We start from the raw sequence: 19,414 nt of genomic DNA, 5'->3' as shown, positions 1-19,414 counted from the left end.
ATATCTTGCAATTGGAATACGATGACTTTGACGATAAGATTACCCTATTTCAGTGTGACTGGTTTGATCCAACAAAGAATAGTGGCACAAGGGTTCAAAAGCAATACAATATTGTTGACATTAAGATGAATAAACGGTATTCTCAATATGACCCGTTCATTCTTGCACAAAAAGCAAGACAAGTGTATTATGTGTCTTATCCAGAAATGTGTAGAGACTTCCGTGGATGGTGTGCGGCAATCACCACAAAACCAAGGGGTCATGTGGAGATGGACAACGTTGATGATGAAATGCCTTATCAATCTAATGAAATGTTACCAATTGTTCCTATTACAGAAATTGAACAAATACGGGGTTTAGCCGATGGAACAATAATTGATGATGCTAATTAGCTTAAGTCACTAGTTTAGAAATTATGATGTTTTAGCTTATAAGATCCTAAATTGTATGTTATTTTCTGCGTAACAGACTACAAATGAATGGTTTTTTTGGTTGTATTGATGTTGTATATGAATTTGGTTTCTTAATATATTATATTTTTGTTAAACTAATGTAAGTTATATTATTTGTTTTCTAGCTTTTTAATGACAGGACGAGGCCGTGAAGCTCATGGAAAAAAGCCGATTAACAAGAACTGGTAAGATTTTATTCATTGTCTTCTAATATTCTACACCCAACTTAAATGTAAAACTTATGGTAATTGTATATTCTTTTTCTAGCTTGCAAAAGGCAGGCCGTGGCACTCAAAGAAAGCCACCAATTAGCAAGAACTGTTCGCGGGTTTTGCCAGGTTCTCTTGCAATAGGCAATAATCGAATGCGCCAACAAAAAGCACCATCTGCAGTCCAGAAAGCACCATCTACAATCCAGAAAACACCATTTGTAGTCCAGAAAGCACAACCGGTTCAAGCTGCGACATCGGTTCAAGTTGCAACATCAATTCTGGCACCACCTTCTCAGGTTGCAGCACCGACTCAGAGGCCACCACCGATCCAGACTACTACTCCTGAGGCGTTCAGATTCGTTCCTACCCCAGGATTCACATTGCCTCATCAATTTCAGCAAGGTCCCCAATTCACAACACATGATATGGAGATAGATCCTCATCATCAAGAGGACGAGCAAGAGGATGAGGAGGGGGACAACGAAGACGATGTGGTGGGGGACAACGAAGACGGTGAGGAAGAAGACAACCATGATAAAGATGCTCATGGGAAGGTCATCATACGTCCTGCTGGAACCGGGTAAGACCATAATACATCCTCATTGAAAAACCACGATAATCTGATTTTCAAATTAATATATAACTTAAATATTATGTAATTCATCATCTGATTTTCAAATTCATATATAAGTTAATTACAATGAAATTCATCATCTGATTATCAAATTAATATATAACTTAACTATAATGTAAGCTAGTATGAGAATAATCAAACCATTTTGTGGTTTCATACATGTGTTATTAGGTTTGCTCCAAGCAAAGAAGCTGCTGCAGCGATTAGGCATGTTATAGAAAAGAAGTTTCCAAACAATATCACTTGCTATAGTGATATCACACCTCCTGAAAAAAAAGATACTTGGTTTGAGAGATTTCGAGTAAGACATTAATTTTGTGGTGATTTAATGATGTTTATGATGATTTGCTGAGACTATGTAATAAATTATTGTTTTATTATTTCAGAAGTTTGTTTCATGGGAACCTCGTCACGAGGAAAAAATTAAGAAAATTTTTCATCAAAGATGCGCCAAACGTTTGACCGATATCCTTACCAAGGCAAGAGATAAGAATAAAAAACCCTTGTGGATGGAGAGCGATGGATGGAAGTATGTTACTGACATTTGGCAGAAAGAAGATTTCAAGGTGAAGTCTGAACGAAATAAGATTAATCGAGCTTCAAGTAAAGGCGCACTCCATACCTCGGGTCGTAGAGCTCATCACGAAATTGCACATGACATGGTATGTATTCAATCCGTACTTACATTGTGTAATTCATTATATTTAAATCTTGTGCAATTTGTAATCATACACTATTTTTATTTATAGGCTATTAAGTTTGGGAGACCTGTCCTTCCCGATGAACTTTTTGTGGTTACCCACAAAAAGAAGACCGGTCAGTGGGTTGATCGTCGTTCAGAGAGAACCCATGTAAGTCAATATTCAATTGAAAGCATGAATGTCATCTAGTATTCTTTATTTTAGTTTAGAAATATTGTTTAGTTGATGTGTGTATTTGAAAGTTAAGAAATCTTTTTTGATTTTTATACCGATGAATGCATGCATAACTGTAAGCCAGTCAATCAGCTTCATCCGTCATCTAGTATTCTTTATTTTTGAAGAAACATCAGGGACATTTTTCCTTATGCTTGGATGTTGATTATGTTATATGTTATAACATATTGCTGACCTGTTATTTTAAATGTTCAAATTTTAATTCTTTAATCATTTAATGGAATTCATGACTTTTGTGCATGTTAGAACTGACTTGCTAAATATTCAAAGACATCTGTCAAATTCTATTACCAATTTACCACTATGGTCTTCACTAAATCTTTAAGAATGAGTAAACTAACAAAACAAGCTTTTATAGTTTAATCTTCAAACTTTCTTAGATATGATTCTCTATTTATAGTTTAATCATCTGTCATGTAGTATTCTTTATTTTTGAAGAAACATCAAGGACTGTTTTCCTTAAGCTTGGATGTTGATTATGTTATGTGTTATATCATGTTGCTGTCCTATATCAGGACCTGTTTCTGTACTAATATTATAGTGTCTCACCCCAAAATTTCAATATATGGTGAGCTCCAAAGATATAAGTAAATAAATGTTTTTGTACTAATAAGTAATAACTACTTAAGTATTTACCTATAAAAGCTAGCTTAAGACTTAACTTGCAATATAACTACTTAAGTATCTATTGTGATTTCTGTACTGATATAGAGTTCAAGTTGTTATTATTAATCTAAATACATAGTAGAAATAAAGACAATATACCAAATACTCTCATTATATCTGAATACATTCTCTTGTCATTTATTGATGTTAGTATCATATTTTCATTTACAGGCTGAATATCATGATCGTCTTGCTAAAATGACACAAATTGACGGTGTTGTTACCGGTGAAACTCAAGAGGTTGATGGATCGCAGAGAATTCATTTATGGAAAGATGTTTCTGGGGGTAAGTCTCGGGGAAGGTGTTATGGAACTGGGCACTTGGCTGTAAACCTTATTCATGGTGTCACACACTTGACTTATGAGGCAGAGGAAACTCACATTAGGGAACATGATAACCAACTCATTGAGGCTGCTAGAGCCGAGGCTGCTGCAGCACGTGCAGATGCTGAAGCTGCTAGAGCTGCGGCTGCTGCGGCAAATGCGAGAGCTGCTAAAGCTGAAGACGATGCTGCTAAAGCTCAAGACCGGACACAAAACTTGGAAATGAAGTTTGAAGAATTCAGTAGACGCATGATGGCTTTGGAGTCAGGCTCTTGTAGTGGTCATTCTCGTCATAGTTCTCATCCTCATTATGATGATGAATTAGATGATCAATCGGTTGATGACGAGGAAGATGCTTGATTTTGATAGTTGTAGATTTTATGGGTTATTTTGATGGTTGTAGATTTGTGGGTTATTTTGATGGTAAGCTTAAGGGTTATTTTGATGGTTGTAGACTTTGAGGGTTATTTTGATGGAAGTTTAAGGGTTGCTTTGATGGGTTATATATTTTGGTGGGTTATATATTTTGTGGGTTATTTTTATGGATATATAGACCTTTATGTTGACATTTTATATGGTTATAATATATATATATATATATATATATATATAGTTGGTCTTGGATAAGAATTTATATTTTAAATGCATGAATAGTAATTGTTAGGTGACTTTCCATTAGCTAAAAAAAAAAAAAAATTACAAAAGCGTCAGCTTAGCTAATTGTTAGGTGATGCTACATAATTCTAAAACCAACGCATAGCATCCATCAGGGGCAGACGCTACAGTTAGCGTCTGTCAAGTGGACTCTACAGGTGACACTTTATGAGACTGATATATATCTGTAGCGTCACGCAATAACCGAAGCTACTAGCGTCTGCCATATATACATGTTACTAGCTTCAATGTAGCGTCTAATTGAACGGATGCCAAATAGCGTCTGCTGGACGCAACTGTCTAACTTCGAGCGTTTAAGCGTCTACCACGACATGGATGCTAAGCTGACGCTAAAACCTGTTAGAGTCCGTTTTTTGCCATTTAGTGTCTAATTTTGACCGACGCTCCAGAGCAGTTTTGTTGTAGTGTAACAATTACTTGTGTCGTTATTATTTTTAGTATTTTACTTCAATATAATTAAATTGATCCTGCGATCAAGTTGTCAAACTAATTGTCTGAGAAATCTGGCAATCTACACAGTTGTCCTAGACATCGTGTATGACATATGTCCTGCCGAGAACAGGATTTCAAATTTTTTCAAATTTCTTCTTAGATGTCAGAGATTTTATACCAATTTTTTAAGCAATAAATTGATGGAAAGAATGTAAGCATTTTATTTAATGATACGTCTTTAATTTTTTTTAAATAATTAAGTCTAATTCAAAAAATTCAAATTTATTAGGAATGCTTTAGAATATTTTCACATAAACAAAATCGATCAATATAATGGGTTATCAGGTCTACAATTATATATCTAATTTTATTTTTAAAATACTTGTATCATTTAGTCCCCTATACAAATTATGGCTGACTTTCTTCGTAATCATATTAAACGACAACCCATAATGGAAAAACATTTATTCAAATTAAAATAATCTAAATATAAAAATTATATAATTTTTTTAAAATTAGCCACTATAAATTTTTTGGTGGATTTCATTCTTTACGATGATTGTAATTGTTTTTACACCTATAATATAGGAACAAGTGAAAAAAGAGTTTTCACTAAAAATATATATTTAAAATTAATTATAATACTCATTATTACGACATAATTAAAAATTACAAAAAACTAATCATGTTTGCACTAAAACGTCAGAAACAATTACACATACGTTAAATCGTATCTTTTGTCAATTTTTTAACAAAATATCACAATGTGAGAGAATAATAATGAGATAAAATTATTTTATTATTTGTGTAATCAAATTTCATTACAACGTCAGTACCTTACCAATTCTACATAGAATTTCTCATATCAACTTTTTTCCTAAAACCATTGATTTACAGATGTAACATTTTTATTTGTTTTTGCAAGATTTCAAGCATGAATTCACGATATCATTAACACCACCGGCATCTGCGAAAAAGACATTTATTGTAAGAAGCACAATTAAATAAGGCAATCATTATTTATAAGATTATTCTTATAAAAATATAAGAGACAAAAGTATAAGTATATGTACCAGTGTTGATGTTAAAGGTCTTGGACATCGAACAATTAGTTGCACAATCATAAGTAACTTTTGACAATACTTTATGACATTTCAATAATGTACATGCAGCAACACAACCTGCATATAATGGAATTCTTGTTTTGAAGCGTTTACATTTAAAAGCACATTTGGCAAGACAAGCGATTCGACCAGTTGGTGAACTAGGTTGTGATGGAGGTGGAGGAGAATTATCAGCGTGTGCCATAACTAACATTATCATCACACATATTGAAACAATCTTTTTCTTCTCACACATTTTCATAATTCTTCGATGTTAATTTTGATATTATATGCTAAATTTGATTTGATAATAAAAATTGAATAAAACAACCTCAATTTATAAGCATGGACATAAATGTACATTTATATATAATAAATATAATGGACTTAACAAAATTGATTTTGTAACAAATTTGTGAAACAAATGAAGAAGAGTATAATCTAAACAAGGTTAATAAATAATACATCCATAAACCGATGTTTTTATAGTTTCTTAATAAAGAAAAAATAGTTTCTTTCTAAAAGGTTGATAGAAATCATGCCCAACCCTTTAACATGTAATTCAAAACTTATATATTCGGTGATATTTTTTTTTTTTAATGGTGGCTCAGTTATATCTTTTAATATGTCTTTCATTAGAATAAGGATATTTTATTTATGTTCGATACAAATATGACTTTTTTTTTTATGTTATTGATTTTATTTACTATTTAGATAAGGATAATTCTTTTTGAAACTTTTTACATTTTTTTATTAAGAGTTCGTTTTTAACATTTGTGGTTGGGCTTCCAAATTTTCAGGGCCAATCCTGATACTTATAAAAAGATGGAAAGCGCCCTGTTAGAGATTTCTCTTGAAGAAACACGAAATCAAGAAGCACTAAAAAGTTTAACGGAGGTCGACATGAGTTTCCTAGTGTCTCTAATTATATGTTTATTGCCTACTAGGATGATCTACTAATTGATAATGTAGAACAAATTGAGAAAGAGAAGATTGTCTCGTAAAAGGATACGGTTCTACAACGCTAATGAATGGACCATGATAAATTTATGATCATTATCCTAATTGAAATGATAGCAATGTGTGTAACACCCAAACCCATTATTGTAGTGATTCTACCTTTATTAACTCTTTTTCAGAAATACGCAACGGAAAAATTGAAAGTTATTTATAAACATTGGTTCTAGGTATTACAATCTTCTTTACAAAAATAATACTATTGTATTTAATTTAGTAAAACCATGTTTATAGAAATTATTGAATCAAATATTGTACTCTTTAAATATACAAAACAACCTAAATAAGTAGACTTTATATACACGTAAAACCCCTTTTTCCCATGTCGCAATCAGAGAGGAGCTTCACCAACACTTGAACAGCTAAAAACGCATAACCTGTGGGTCTGGTCCCAAACCACTAGGATTAAGAAAAGGCATACATATCAATAGGTTTTGGTATGCGTTGTAAGACTAAGTATTAATTCATAGTAGTGAGTTTCTCTTCCTGGATTGGTATCCCCTAGAGTAGGTGTGGTTTGCATTGAACTGGGTTAACAATTACTTGTGTCATTATTATTTTTAGTATTTTACTTCAATATAATTAAATTGATCCTGCGATCAAGTTGTCAAACTAATTGTCTGAGAAATCTGGCAATCTACACAGTTGTCCTAGACATCGTGTATGACATCTGTCCTGCCGAGAACAGGATTTCAAATTTTTTCAAATTTCTTCTTAGATGTCAGAGATTTTATACCAATTTTTTAAGCAATAAATTGATGGAAAGAATGTAAGCATTTTATTCAATGATCCGTCTTTAATTTTTTTTCAATAATTAAGTCTAATTCAAAAAATTCAAATTTATTAGGAATGCTTTAGAATATTTTCACATAAACAAAATCGATCAATATAATGGGTTATCAGGTCTACAATTATATATCTAATTTATTTTTAAACTACATGTATCACTTAGTCCCCTATACAAATTATGGCTGACTTTCTTCGTAATCATATTAAACGACAACCCAAAATGGAAAAACATTTATTCAAATTAAAATAATCTAAATATAAAAATTATGTAATTTTTTTAAAATTAGCCACTATAAATTTTTTGGTGGATTTCATTCTTTACGATGATTGTAATTGTTTTTACACCTATAATATAGGAACTGAAGTGGAAGAAATAGTCACAAGAAAGGGGGGGTTTGAATTGTGACCCTTTTAAAATTAATCCTGCACTCTACAAAATTAATCTCAAGTGTATACTTGGATAAATGTTAGTGGAATATAAAACAGCTTGTTCTGAGAATGTTCTCTGCTGCGTGAGCTTGTTCTGAGAATGTTCTCTGCTGCGTGAGAATTCAAAGTGAATGTAGATTAAGTGGTTTGTGTGATGTGTGTATGCAGTAAATAAATAGTTAAAGGTAAGAGAGATTCACACACAAAAATTATACTGGTTCACCCAAATCCTGGGCTAGTCCAGTCCCCACGCCTGTGAGTTTTCCACTATGATCTCGAGATACTACCGATCTCAAATACAAATCTTCTTTGATCTAAACCACGATCAGAAACCTCCAATCCCTACAAGCTTGATCTACCTCAGCCTTACAGAGGTGTCACTCAATCAATAGTTACGTATTGACTTGAGCCAATCTTCTTTTTACAAAGGGAAGTTGTTCTGGATCTAAGCTTATACAAAAACTCAAAACTAGTTTGAGAAGCTTATACAAAATACACTCAATACACTCAGTAATATTGTGATCCAATAGGTTGATAGAGAGCTGGAGTGTGAGTGGTAAAATTGAGAGACAAAGATATAACCACTTAAAAGTGGGTTATGTTGAAAAGTGGTCTCTTGAGAAATTTGCTTGTAGAAACTCAAAGGTTGTTTGAGAAGCAAATAGAAACACTCAATAAACTCAGAAGTATGATGTGAATGAAGAGCCTGAGTTTGAGAGATGAAAGAAGAGCTTTAGGACTTGTAGACAAAAACAAGTAATTGATGATTTGTAGCTTGAACTCTTGCTCTTTCTCTTGGATTTGCTTGCCTTTTATAGATGCAACCTTATGTGTGAGTCTTGGCCTTCAAGTATATCAGTTAGAGAGCAAATTATAGCTGTTACTCAGTGCCAAAGATGCTTTAGACAGCTGCTGCAAAATTGCCAGATTCTCTGCTCATTCTTGAAACAGTCTTGAACTGAATTTTGCTTTGATCCACAAGAGCCAAAGAAGTGTGAGCTGTTGGCAAGTACAAATGAGTTGTTTCCTGCTTCCTTCCAATGTCAGAGGTCAGATATAGCCGTTTGGAACCTCAGTAAAAGGACTCATGACAGTTGGAGATGGTTTTGCAAAACTGTGTGCAGGAACGTTCTTGAATCAGTCTTGAACCAGTCTTGATTTCCATTTGGCTTTGATCCATAAGATCCAAATGTGTGTGAGCTGTTACCAAGTACATATGAGTTGTTTCTTACTTCCTTCCACTGTCATGTATCAGATATAGCCGTTTGGATGCTCAGAAAAGGACTTATGACAGTTGGAAATGGTTTTGAAAAACTGTGTGCAGGATCAGTCTTGCATCAGTCTTGAAACAGTCTTAACTGCACCAGCCAATTGTGATGAACCTTCATCCTTCCTTCCTTGTGATGTGCAGCTGTTCAAATAGGCTTGAGGACACTTCAGAGATAGCATTAGCTTGGGAATAAACCAGCTGGAATAGTACAAGAGCATATGAGACAAAAAGTACTTCTATGACACCACCATTGAAGAATGTTCCCACATAGTCTTTTTGCAAGTACATCATAACTCATGGTTCACAATGTGTTGTTGCATTCTGATTGGTCTATGATATTTGATCAGGTATTTTTATTGGATGATCAATACCATAAAAGATCATGAAAGATCAAGCTTATAATTCATTGCATGAATTATGACTAGGAAAGGTATATGCTCATTTTCCATCAAAAGTGTTGATCCAAAAAGATATTATCTTCTGTAGAGATTTGATCCATATTTCCTTTGTAAAGTGCTTATTTGTTTTGTCCAAAGTTGACTTATAAAATCAGAAAGCACTTAATCCAAAATGTGCTTATATTCAAAAGTGCAGTCTGTCTGTTAAGAATGTTCTCAGATCATTCTTGAAACAGTATCTCAAGATTTTCTTAAAGAGGGATCTTCATGTTGCTGCAAAACTTTCCACAATTCCTCTTGATGTTTTGCACACATTGTTGCTTGTTCATTGAGTACTTTGAGATGCTTTTAGTGGAGGCGTGGGAGTACTCATCATGAGGATTATCATTTTCTAGCTTAGACAATGATTGAAACTTTTATGCCTTGTGGTGCATAAGCTCCTTTGTAAATTCATGGAAAATCATTCTTAGATCATTCTTGTCTTGAGAAGCTAAGATGAAACTTTGAGTAGGTTTTGAAGATCTTCAACATATGCATAATTTCCATTGATGTTAATTGTAGTAGTAAATCCTGAAAGCATGTAACAAAACTCAATGTGAGTTTTGACATGATAACATCAAATCTGTTCTTGTGTAGCTTGTGATGCAAGTATTTCCATCAACTATGATCTTCATATTCTTCCTTGAATCTTTAAGCTCATTGTGAACCTTGTGGTGATGAGGAAGACTATTAACCATGAAACTTGCTTTCTTGTTTGAATCTTCAAATGAAACTTCTTATGATTCAAACAACATCCTTTAAAAATCTTCATGAAGCTTGTGATGCTATTGTTATGATCATCTGATGCTACTCTGATTCTTTCATTGCTTGAGTATATAAAATGTACTTGTTGATGTGAGTGGCTTCTAGATTGTCCACTTTTGTCATTACCTATCTTTCAACAAAAACTCAAGTGCAAACATCAGTAGATCACCATTCATAAAACTTAACATTTATTCCATAAGGTTTGTTGTCATTAAAACACTAAAATGGATTTTGCCTCAACAATCTCCCCCTTTTTGATGATGACAAACCTTTTGAATAAATCTTATGTTTTATGGATGGAAATAATAACAAATGCAAGAATGTTCGTAGATATGCAATTAAGCTCCCCCTAAACACATGCAAGGGTTTAATTCTTATCATTCTAATTAAACTCCCCCTAAATACATGCAAGAGGTTAATTCATAACATTCTTCATTAATTAGTTTCATCTAACATTTCTCTCCCATCATATATATCTCTCCCCCTTTTGTCATCTATCAAAAAGTATTGGGAGTAATTTTAAATATGAAGTGCAATGATAGGATTCAAATGTAATAAACATTGCATACATGAAGTTGAGAAGTTCATTCATATATCAAACTTATCAAGTTTGCATTTAAACATTAAAGCACATAGCATGTATGATCATCAATAATCATTTCAATCAAATATTACAATCACAACATGAATAATGATTAAATCACATGTGAACATATTTGATTTTAAAAGATAATGTTATACATTCTCAATTTAAAAAAGGATTTTGACCTCAAAGATATTGCAAGTTCTAAAGAAACAAATATTCTCAAAATTTAGAAAAACTCTCCCTAAATCTTATGAGATGAATATTCTCTAAAAGTTTCAAAATAATTTGGGTAGAGGTAACTTTTTTCTTTTAAAACATGATCATTCCAAAAAAAAATGATGGACAAGACTATGTTGTGGTCATTTTATTAATAAAATATAATTTAGAATTGTCCAAAAACTTTGAAATTAGAGAGAAAATTGCGCATATGAAAAACTTTGAAATCAGAGTAAATTGACAACATGTCATAAATAAATTTCTCTCTTTTCCAAATATTTCTACGCTGAAGATGTTTCCTTTTTATAGCAAAAAATTCAAGAGGATCTTATGTTAAAACATCTGATCGTATTTCTATCATAACACATAAGTGTAGAAAAAATACTTTCATGTTGAGAAAAAGTCAAATATGAGTTTATGAACATAATGTGCAAGAATTATTATTCTTAGACCAAATTCTAATTTTATGGAGAGTAGACACACAGATTATTCTCATGAAGACCAATCATATGTTCTCTTGTTAAAATCCTTCAAATAATAAATCCAACAAAAAATGGATATTCATTTAAAACCTTTGAAGGAGGATCTTTTACATAAGTCATAACAAAATCTCAATTTTTGAGAAGCCATGTTCAAAAAGTTCTACTTAATCATCAATTAAGCAAACAATAGGCTAATCAAGATGTGCAACAAAATTGGATTCATCCAAAGTTTTAAATTGAGAGCGGTGCACATATAAAAGACTTATAGAAAAAATGTGTTTTCATAAAAAAGTATATTATAAGCCGGACTTATGTAAGAACAAATATGACATATAATGGTTTATCAAAATTATGAGTTTTATGTCATTTTTCTTGTTCTAAAAGTTTTGGTCTATCATGAAGGATAATTAAGAGACTAACTCCAAAAATTATTCATTGATCATTAAGGATAATTTTTCATTAAGCACATAACATGACTTGTATTTTAAAAATATTTATCAACAATGTGATCATGAACTTTTTTTAAAATATTTATCACGAGATCATAAATTAAGACAAGTGTTAATTTAAAATAAAATTGTCGTTTGGTATATCAAAATAAAATTGATCATTGAAAAATGTGACTAAGACATATGGAGAAAATCTAACTTGATAAAATAACCCTTAACAAAAACTTTGATAGCAATATGAGTATAGCATTTTTGAAAATGTATTGCTTACAAAGGTGTAGAAAGATGATTTTGCATAGCAAAAATGTTCATTCATTTAACACTTAGCATGATATTTTGAAAGAGATGATTTTACATTATATGAACAAAAATCATGAAAAAGTGTAAGAACAAAGAGTTCATTAAAGATATGAATTAAGCATATGCACATACTAGTCATTAACAAGCAATGATATGCAATTTAAGCTTTTAAAATCATATACTTGTATAGAGAAAATTTCACACTGAATTCTAGATTTCAAGATCATTAAATCAATCACATAATAACATTGCATAAATGTATTTAAGCTTAATATAATGCAAATGTTATAAGATCTAGAATTTTGTGTACCTTATATAATGGATTTCTTCACTTGAGATTCAATGATGGGAGCATCTTCAATTGTTTGAAATTTCACCACATGCTCGTCATTGTAAATATAAGACACTTGGTTGACGGTTGAGGAGAAAAGTTTTATCTTTTAGAGCATTCTCCAATGTTGAGTAAATTCATCATCTCTCAAGTATCTTAGTCAATAGTTTGAGAAGAGGTTGGTCCAATACCAATGTTAATGCTTGAATAATGAGGTGTCACGGTGAAAAATTAGAGCTGCAATTGGTTATCTTAAAGTAGAACTTTTTTTGCCTTTTCACTTGTTGACTTGGCAGGAAGAACGTTCTCAGATTAATCTACTGGATCCAACAAAGTATAAAGTAACGCATCCAAGTTTCTCTCTTTTTCAAAGTCCCATCTTAGAACGCTGGTGTTTGCTTCATCTCAAACTGGTGCAGTGGATGTAGAGAATATGGGAACAAATATTCTGGGGTTTTTGGGCTTGGTATTTTGAGCAATTTTTTGTTTAGGAATTCAGAGCTAAAAATTGAATCAAAAGATATTTGATAGTGATTCTCAGATGGGAAAAATAAAGAGTGGTCAAAAGAATGAGGTATGGTTGAAAAATATCCAAGAACTCTTATAGAAGCTTTGTGAAGGAGTGAGATCAACAATCTTTACTTGAGTCAAAAATGCAGCGATGCATGCATTAAGGTCTACAAAGGGAATGGACTTAGACTAAGATTCAGTGCGCTCAATGAGAGGTCATTTTCCTTTGGCAGTTGTTACCATAGCAGCAAGAACGTTCTCAGATTGTACTCCTTTAATAATCTCAGCTTTCAATGAACATTTCTTGGATAAACTCATTTCTTCTTACTTGAACATGAGTGTACAAGTTGTCTTCATATACCATGGCTCCTTCCAATGGTGAACATTCTTATAAATGGGAGAACATTACGATCATTCAAGAATGACATCCACATACTTATTCATTTTACATCCGTCCATTTTCTTCAATAGAAAATTCAATTCTTATTCTTTCAATGGAGCTATTAATGATTCAATTATGAGGATGATGGTAAGTCAACTTCAAACTCTTCAGATGTATTTGTAGAGGTGATGTTTGAACAATCTTAAACTTTTGATTCATGGTCTCTTCTCGTAGTTGTGTATCATCATCAACATCATTATCTTTTCTCTTATCATAAAAGTTGTCAAACTCATCAAAAGTAATTAACATGATTTATACAACTTGTAAATTTGAAATTACATATACTATAACTTTAGAGAATGAAGAGAGTATCCCAAAAACTATGTTTTTGATAATTTAAAAAAAATCTTCTTAATTAATTTTTTTTTTGCTATGCCAAATTATAGTAATGACAAAAAAATATAAAAGCATGATATGATTGGATTTCTATATTTTCACATGGATTGGAGTTTTACTCAAGTAGAAACATGATGCAAAAACATATGCAATGTCTATGGTTTCTTTCAAAAATATTTTTCAACACTTGATTAAAAATATTTCATTTAATGAATTTTTCTTTATAACAATTTTGTTTTTGCTGAAATTCTAAATCAAGAAAATCAAGTGAAATATCATTTTCTTCAAAGAATGTTTTGATATATAGTTTTTCATAATCTCCCCATGATCACTACTACTAAGAGATGATTTTTGAGTTTTTAAAGTTTGAACATTTTTCACAAAACTTTAAAAGCCTTAAAAGAAATTGTTCTTTTGCTTTAAAAATAAAGTCCAAGTTGAATAAATCATCAAGTAGTACAAAGTGAAAAGACTAGTAGTTTTGTAATGAACAAATAAATCAATATAAAGTAGTTCAAAAAGATTTTTGGTTAAAATTGTATTTTTCAAATGAAGACTACTCTTTACATAATAAATACAAGTTTCACAAACTTTATCATATTCAAAACCAATTTTTAACAAATATCTAACTAGATCAAAATTGAATAAATTTGCCAAAGTTTTCATACTTATTTGACAGGCCATTTTATGTCCAAAATATTTATCTTTTTCAAGGACATTAAAACATGATTTTGATTTAAAAATCATCTAAGTATCATAATCATGAGGATGAGGATGAAATAACTTTAATTCCAATTTTCCCAAAATTTAATGAAGTTATGTGTTAGACCTTTAACATATCAATCATCCTTAGTTTATGCAAAATCATTTTACTTAATGATACATGTACCTTTGGTTTGATTTTTGTCGATGATTGCAACGGTTGTAGATTCACCATTCCTCCCTTTTTAAATGTGAGGAAATATTGTCTTTCTAAAGTCATATTCCTTGAGCATCAATTTTCCAAGCCTCAAAGTTTTTTCTTGATTGCTTAAAGACATTCCTGCAACACAAGTTAATAATGATTTTGGTACCCATAGTGATTTGGGTCCTTGGAGGTTAGTGTTGTTCCTCTTATAAGATTTCTTCTTATGATAATAAGTTGATCTCTTATAGGAAGATTTGGAATAAAAATGCATTTTCAGAACATTCTGAGACTGTTCTTGTTTCTGATGAGAATGTTCTTTTCTTTTGAATTTTTTTTTTAAAACAAAAGGATTCAATATGACCATATTTGGAACAATATGAGCATTTGTATCTTTGTATTCTTTGATCATTATGAGGAACAAAACAATCCTCAAATGACTTTTGTTTTTGAAAAGTTCTACAACCTAAACTAGTTTTGTCAAAGATTATAACTTGTGATTCCTTAATGTTTTGAAAATTCTTTGTAGATTTTACAGAGCTTGTTATGACTTTTTCCAAATCTGAATTATTTTCTTTTAAAACAACATCCTTTTCATGAATTTTAGAACATTCTAAAAGATGATTAGTGGTTTGTTTATCATGGAGAATCTTTTGTTGCTCAAACATATTAAGATGAGAGTATTGCAATTCTTGAATAATTTTAAAATATTTATCATTCAAGATTTGTAATTTCTCATTTTCTTTATTCATCTCAAATAGTTGATTTTCTAGTAAAGTACACTTTTCAGATAGAGAGTTTGAGTCATTTAGAAGACTATTAAATTCAACTTCCCTTTTAATACATAAAGAACAAGGTTTAGAATATGTTACCTCTTTATTTACCATTAGGCATGTGTTGCCTTTTTCTTCTATTTTTGAATCATCAAAGTCACATTTTGTTGTCATCATGAATTTCTTCTTGGAAGCGAGCTCTCTTTGCATTTTCTTGTTTTGAGAACATTTCGTTTTGGAATGTCCCTTCTTTTTGCACTTACGGCATGCACTTTGATTTGCAGGTTTTGACATCACTTCTTCCTGAATCTTTTCCTCTAACACTGTTAAGTGTTTAAACCTTAGAGCCAGAGCTCTGATGCCAATTGAAGTGGAAGAAATAGTCACAAGAAAGGGGGGGTTTGAAATGTGACCATTTTAAAATTAATCCTGCACTCTACAAAATTAATCTCAAGTGTATACTTGGATAAATGTTAGTGGAATATAAAACAGCTTGTTCTGAGAATGTTCTCTGCTGCGTGAGCTTGTTCTGAGAATGTTCTCTGCTGCGTGAGAATTCAAAGTGAATGTAGATTAAGTGGTTTGTGTGATGTGTGTATGCAGTAAATAAATAGTTAAAGGTAAGAGAGATTTACACACAAAAATTATACTGGTTCACCCAAATCCTGGGCTAGTCCAGTCCCCACGCCTGTGAGTTTTCCACTATGATCTCGAGATACTACCGATCTCAAATACAAATCTTCTTTGATCTAAACCACGATCAGAAACCTCCAATCCCTACAAGCTTGATCTACCTCAGCCTTACAGAGGTGTCACTCAATCAATAGTTACGTATTGACTTGAGCCAATCTTCTTTTTACAAAGGGAAGTTGTTCTGGATCTAAGCTTATACAAAAACTCAAAACTAGTTTGAGAAGCTTATACAAAATACACTTAATACACTCAGTAATATTGTGATCCAATAGGTTGATAGAGAGATGGAGTGTGAGTGGTAAAATTGAGAGACAAAGATATAACCACTTAAAAGTGGGTTATGTTGAAAAGTGGTCTCTTGAGAAATTTGCTTGTAGAAACTCAAAGGTTGTTTGAGAAGCAAATAGAAACACTCAATAAACTCAGAAGTATGATGTGAATGAAGAGCCTGAGTTTGAGAGATGAAAGAAGAGCTTTAGGACTTGTAGACAAAAACAAGTAATTGATGATTTGTAGCTTGAACTCTTGCTCTTTCTCTTGGATTTGCTTGCCTTTTATAGATGCAACCTTATGTGTGAGTCTTGGCCTTCAAGTATATCAGTTAGAGAGCAAATTATAGCTGTTACTCAGTGCCAAAGATGCTTTAGACAGCTGCTGCAAAATTGCCAGATTCTCTGCTCATTCTTGAAACAGTCTTGAACTGAATTTTGCTTTGATCCACAAGAGCCAAAGAAGTGTGAGCTGTTGGCAAGTACAAATGAGTTGTTTCCTGCTTCCTTCCAATGTCAGAGGTCAGATATAGCCGTTTGGAACCTCAGTAAAAGGACTCATGACAGTTGGAGATGGTTTTGCAAAACTGTGTGCAGGAACGTTCTTGAATCAGTCTTGAACCAGTCTTGATTTCCATTTGGCTTTGATCCATAAGATCCAAATGTGTGTGAGCTGTTACCAAGTACATATGAGTTGTTTCTTACTTCCTTCCACTGTCATGTATCAGATATAGCCGTTTGGATGCTCAGAAAAGGACTTATGACAGTTGGAAATGGTTTTGAAAAACTGTGTGCAGGATCAGTCTTGCATCAGTCTTGAAACAGTCTTAACTGCACCAGCCAATTGTGATGAACCTTCATCCTTCCTTCCTTGTGATGTGCAGCTGTTCAAATAGGCTTGAGGACACTTCAGAGATAGCATTAGCTTGGGAATAAACCAGCTGGAATAGTACAAGAGCATATGAGACAAAAAGTACTTCTATGACACCACCATTGAAGAATGTTCCCACATAGTCTTTTTGCAAGTACATCATAACTCATGGTTCACAATGTGTTGTTGCATTCTGATTGGTCTATGATATTTGATCAGGTATTTTTATTGGATGATCAATACCATAAAAGATCATGAAAGATCAAGCTTATAATTCATTGCATGAATTATGACTAGGAAAGGTATATGCTCATTTTCCATCAAAAGTGTTGATCCAAAAAGATATTATCTTCTGTAGAGATTTGATCCATATTTCCTTTGTAAAGTGCTTATTTGTTTTGTCCAAAGTTGACTTATAAAATCAGAAAGCACTTAATCCAAAATGTGCTTATATTCAAAAGTGCAGTCTGTCTGTTAAGAATGTTCTCAGATCATTCTTGAAACAGTATCTCAAGATTTTCTTAAAGAGGGATCTTCATGTTGCTGCAAAACTTTCCACAATTCCTCTTGATGTTTTGCACACATTGTTGCTTGTTCATTGAGTACTTTGAGATGCTTTTAGTGGAGGCGTGGGAGTACTCATCATGAGGATTATCATTTTCTAGCTTAGACAATGATTGAAACTTTTATGCCTTGTGGTGCATAAGCTCCTTTGTAAATTCATGGAAAATCATTCTTAGATCATTCTTGTCTTGAGAAGCTAAGATGAAACTTTGAGTAGGTTTTGAAGATCTTCAACATATGCATAATTTCCATTGATGTTAATTGTAGTAGTAAATCCTGAAAGCATGTAACAAAACTCAATGTGAGTTTTGACATGATAACATCAAATCTGTTCTTGTGTAGCTTGTGATGCAAGTATTTCCATCAACTATGATCTTCATATTCTTCCTTGAATCTTTAAGCTCATTGTGAACCTTGTGGTGATGAGGAAGACTATTAACCATGAAACTTGCTTTCTTGTTTGAATCTTCAAATGAAACTTCTTATGATTCAAACAACATCCTTTAAAAATCTTCATGAAGCTTGTGATGCTATTGTTATGATCATCTGATGCTACTCTGATTCTTTCATTGCTTGAGTATATAAAATGTACTTGTTGATGTGAGTGGCTTCTAGATTGTCCACTTTTGTCATTACCTATCTTTCAACAAAAACTCAAGTGCAAACATCAGTAGATCACCATTCATAAAACTTAACATTTATTCCATAAGGTTTGTTGTCATTAAAACACTAAAATGGATTTTGCCTCAACAGGAACAAGTGAAAAAAGAGTTTTCACTAAAAATATATATTTAAAATTAATTATAATACTCATTATTACGACATAATTAAAAATTACAAAAAACTAATCATGTTTGCACTAAAACGTCAGAAACAATTACACATACGTTCAATCGTATCTTTTGTCAATTTTTTAACAAAATATCACAATGTGAGAGAATAATAATGAGATAAAATTATTTTATTATTTGTGTAATCAAATTTCATTACAACGTCAGTACCTTACCAATTCTACATAGAATTTCTCATATCAACTTTTTTCCTAAAACCATTGATTTACAGATGTAACATTTTTATTTGTTTTTGCAAGATTTCAAGCATGAATTCACGATATCATTAACACCACCGGCATCTGCGAAAAAGACATTTATTGTAAGAAGCACAATTAAATAAGGCAATCATTATTTATAAGATTATTCTTATAAAAATATAAGAGACAAAAGTATAAGTATATGTACCAGTGTTGATGTTAAAGGTCTTGGACATCGAACAATTAGTTGCACAATCATAAGTAACTTTTGACAATACTTTATGACATTTCAATAATGTACATGCAGCAACACAACCTGCATATAATGGAATTCTTGTTTTGAAGCGTTTACATTTAAAAGCACATTTGGCAAGACAAGCGATTCGACCAGTTGGTGAACTAGGTTGTGATGGAGGTGGAGGAGAATTATCAGCGTGTGCCATAACTAACATTATCATCACACATATTGAAACAATCTTTTTCTTCTCACACATTTTCATAATTCTTCGATGTTAATT

At 32.0% G+C, this 19,414-nt stretch overlaps 3 protein-coding genes across 3 annotated transcripts; 1 reads left to right on the top strand and 2 right to left on the bottom strand.

Annotated features, from left to right (window-relative positions):
* The first annotated feature begins 771 nt into the window (after positions 1–771).
* LOC123883942 lies at positions 772–3,784 on the top strand. The gene is made up of 5 exons (XM_045932915.1): positions 772–1,244; positions 1,470–1,599; positions 1,685–1,960; positions 2,048–2,149; positions 3,071–3,784. Exons 1-5 carry the CDS (start codon positions 817–819, stop codon positions 3,581–3,583), a joined length of 1,449 nt encoding a protein of 482 aa, XP_045788871.1. The 5' UTR covers positions 772–816; the 3' UTR covers positions 3,584–3,784.
* Positions 3,785–5,141: 1,357 nt separating this feature from the next.
* LOC123883947 lies at positions 5,142–5,713 on the bottom strand. Its single transcript, XM_045932921.1, has 2 exons — positions 5,404–5,713; positions 5,142–5,297 (listed from the first exon to the last, which is right to left on the bottom strand). The coding sequence occupies exons 1-2, from the start codon at positions 5,693–5,695 to the stop codon at positions 5,239–5,241; spliced, it is 351 nt and encodes a 116-aa protein (XP_045788877.1). The 5' UTR covers positions 5,696–5,713; the 3' UTR covers positions 5,142–5,238.
* Positions 5,714–18,842: 13,129 nt separating this feature from the next.
* Positions 18,843–19,414, bottom strand: LOC123883946. Its single transcript, XM_045932920.1, has 2 exons — positions 19,105–19,414; positions 18,843–18,998 (listed from the first exon to the last, which is right to left on the bottom strand). Exons 1-2 carry the CDS (start codon positions 19,394–19,396, stop codon positions 18,940–18,942), a joined length of 351 nt encoding a protein of 116 aa, XP_045788876.1. The 5' UTR covers positions 19,397–19,414; the 3' UTR covers positions 18,843–18,939.

The sequence above is a fragment of the Trifolium pratense genome, linkage group LG5 (assembly GCF_020283565.1).
Source record: "Trifolium pratense cultivar HEN17-A07 linkage group LG5, ARS_RC_1.1, whole genome shotgun sequence".
Classification (NCBI taxonomy): domain Eukaryota; kingdom Viridiplantae; phylum Streptophyta; class Magnoliopsida; order Fabales; family Fabaceae; genus Trifolium; species Trifolium pratense.
The sequence above is the reverse complement of the archived record's forward strand: the minus strand, read 5'-3'. Positions and strand labels throughout refer to the sequence as shown.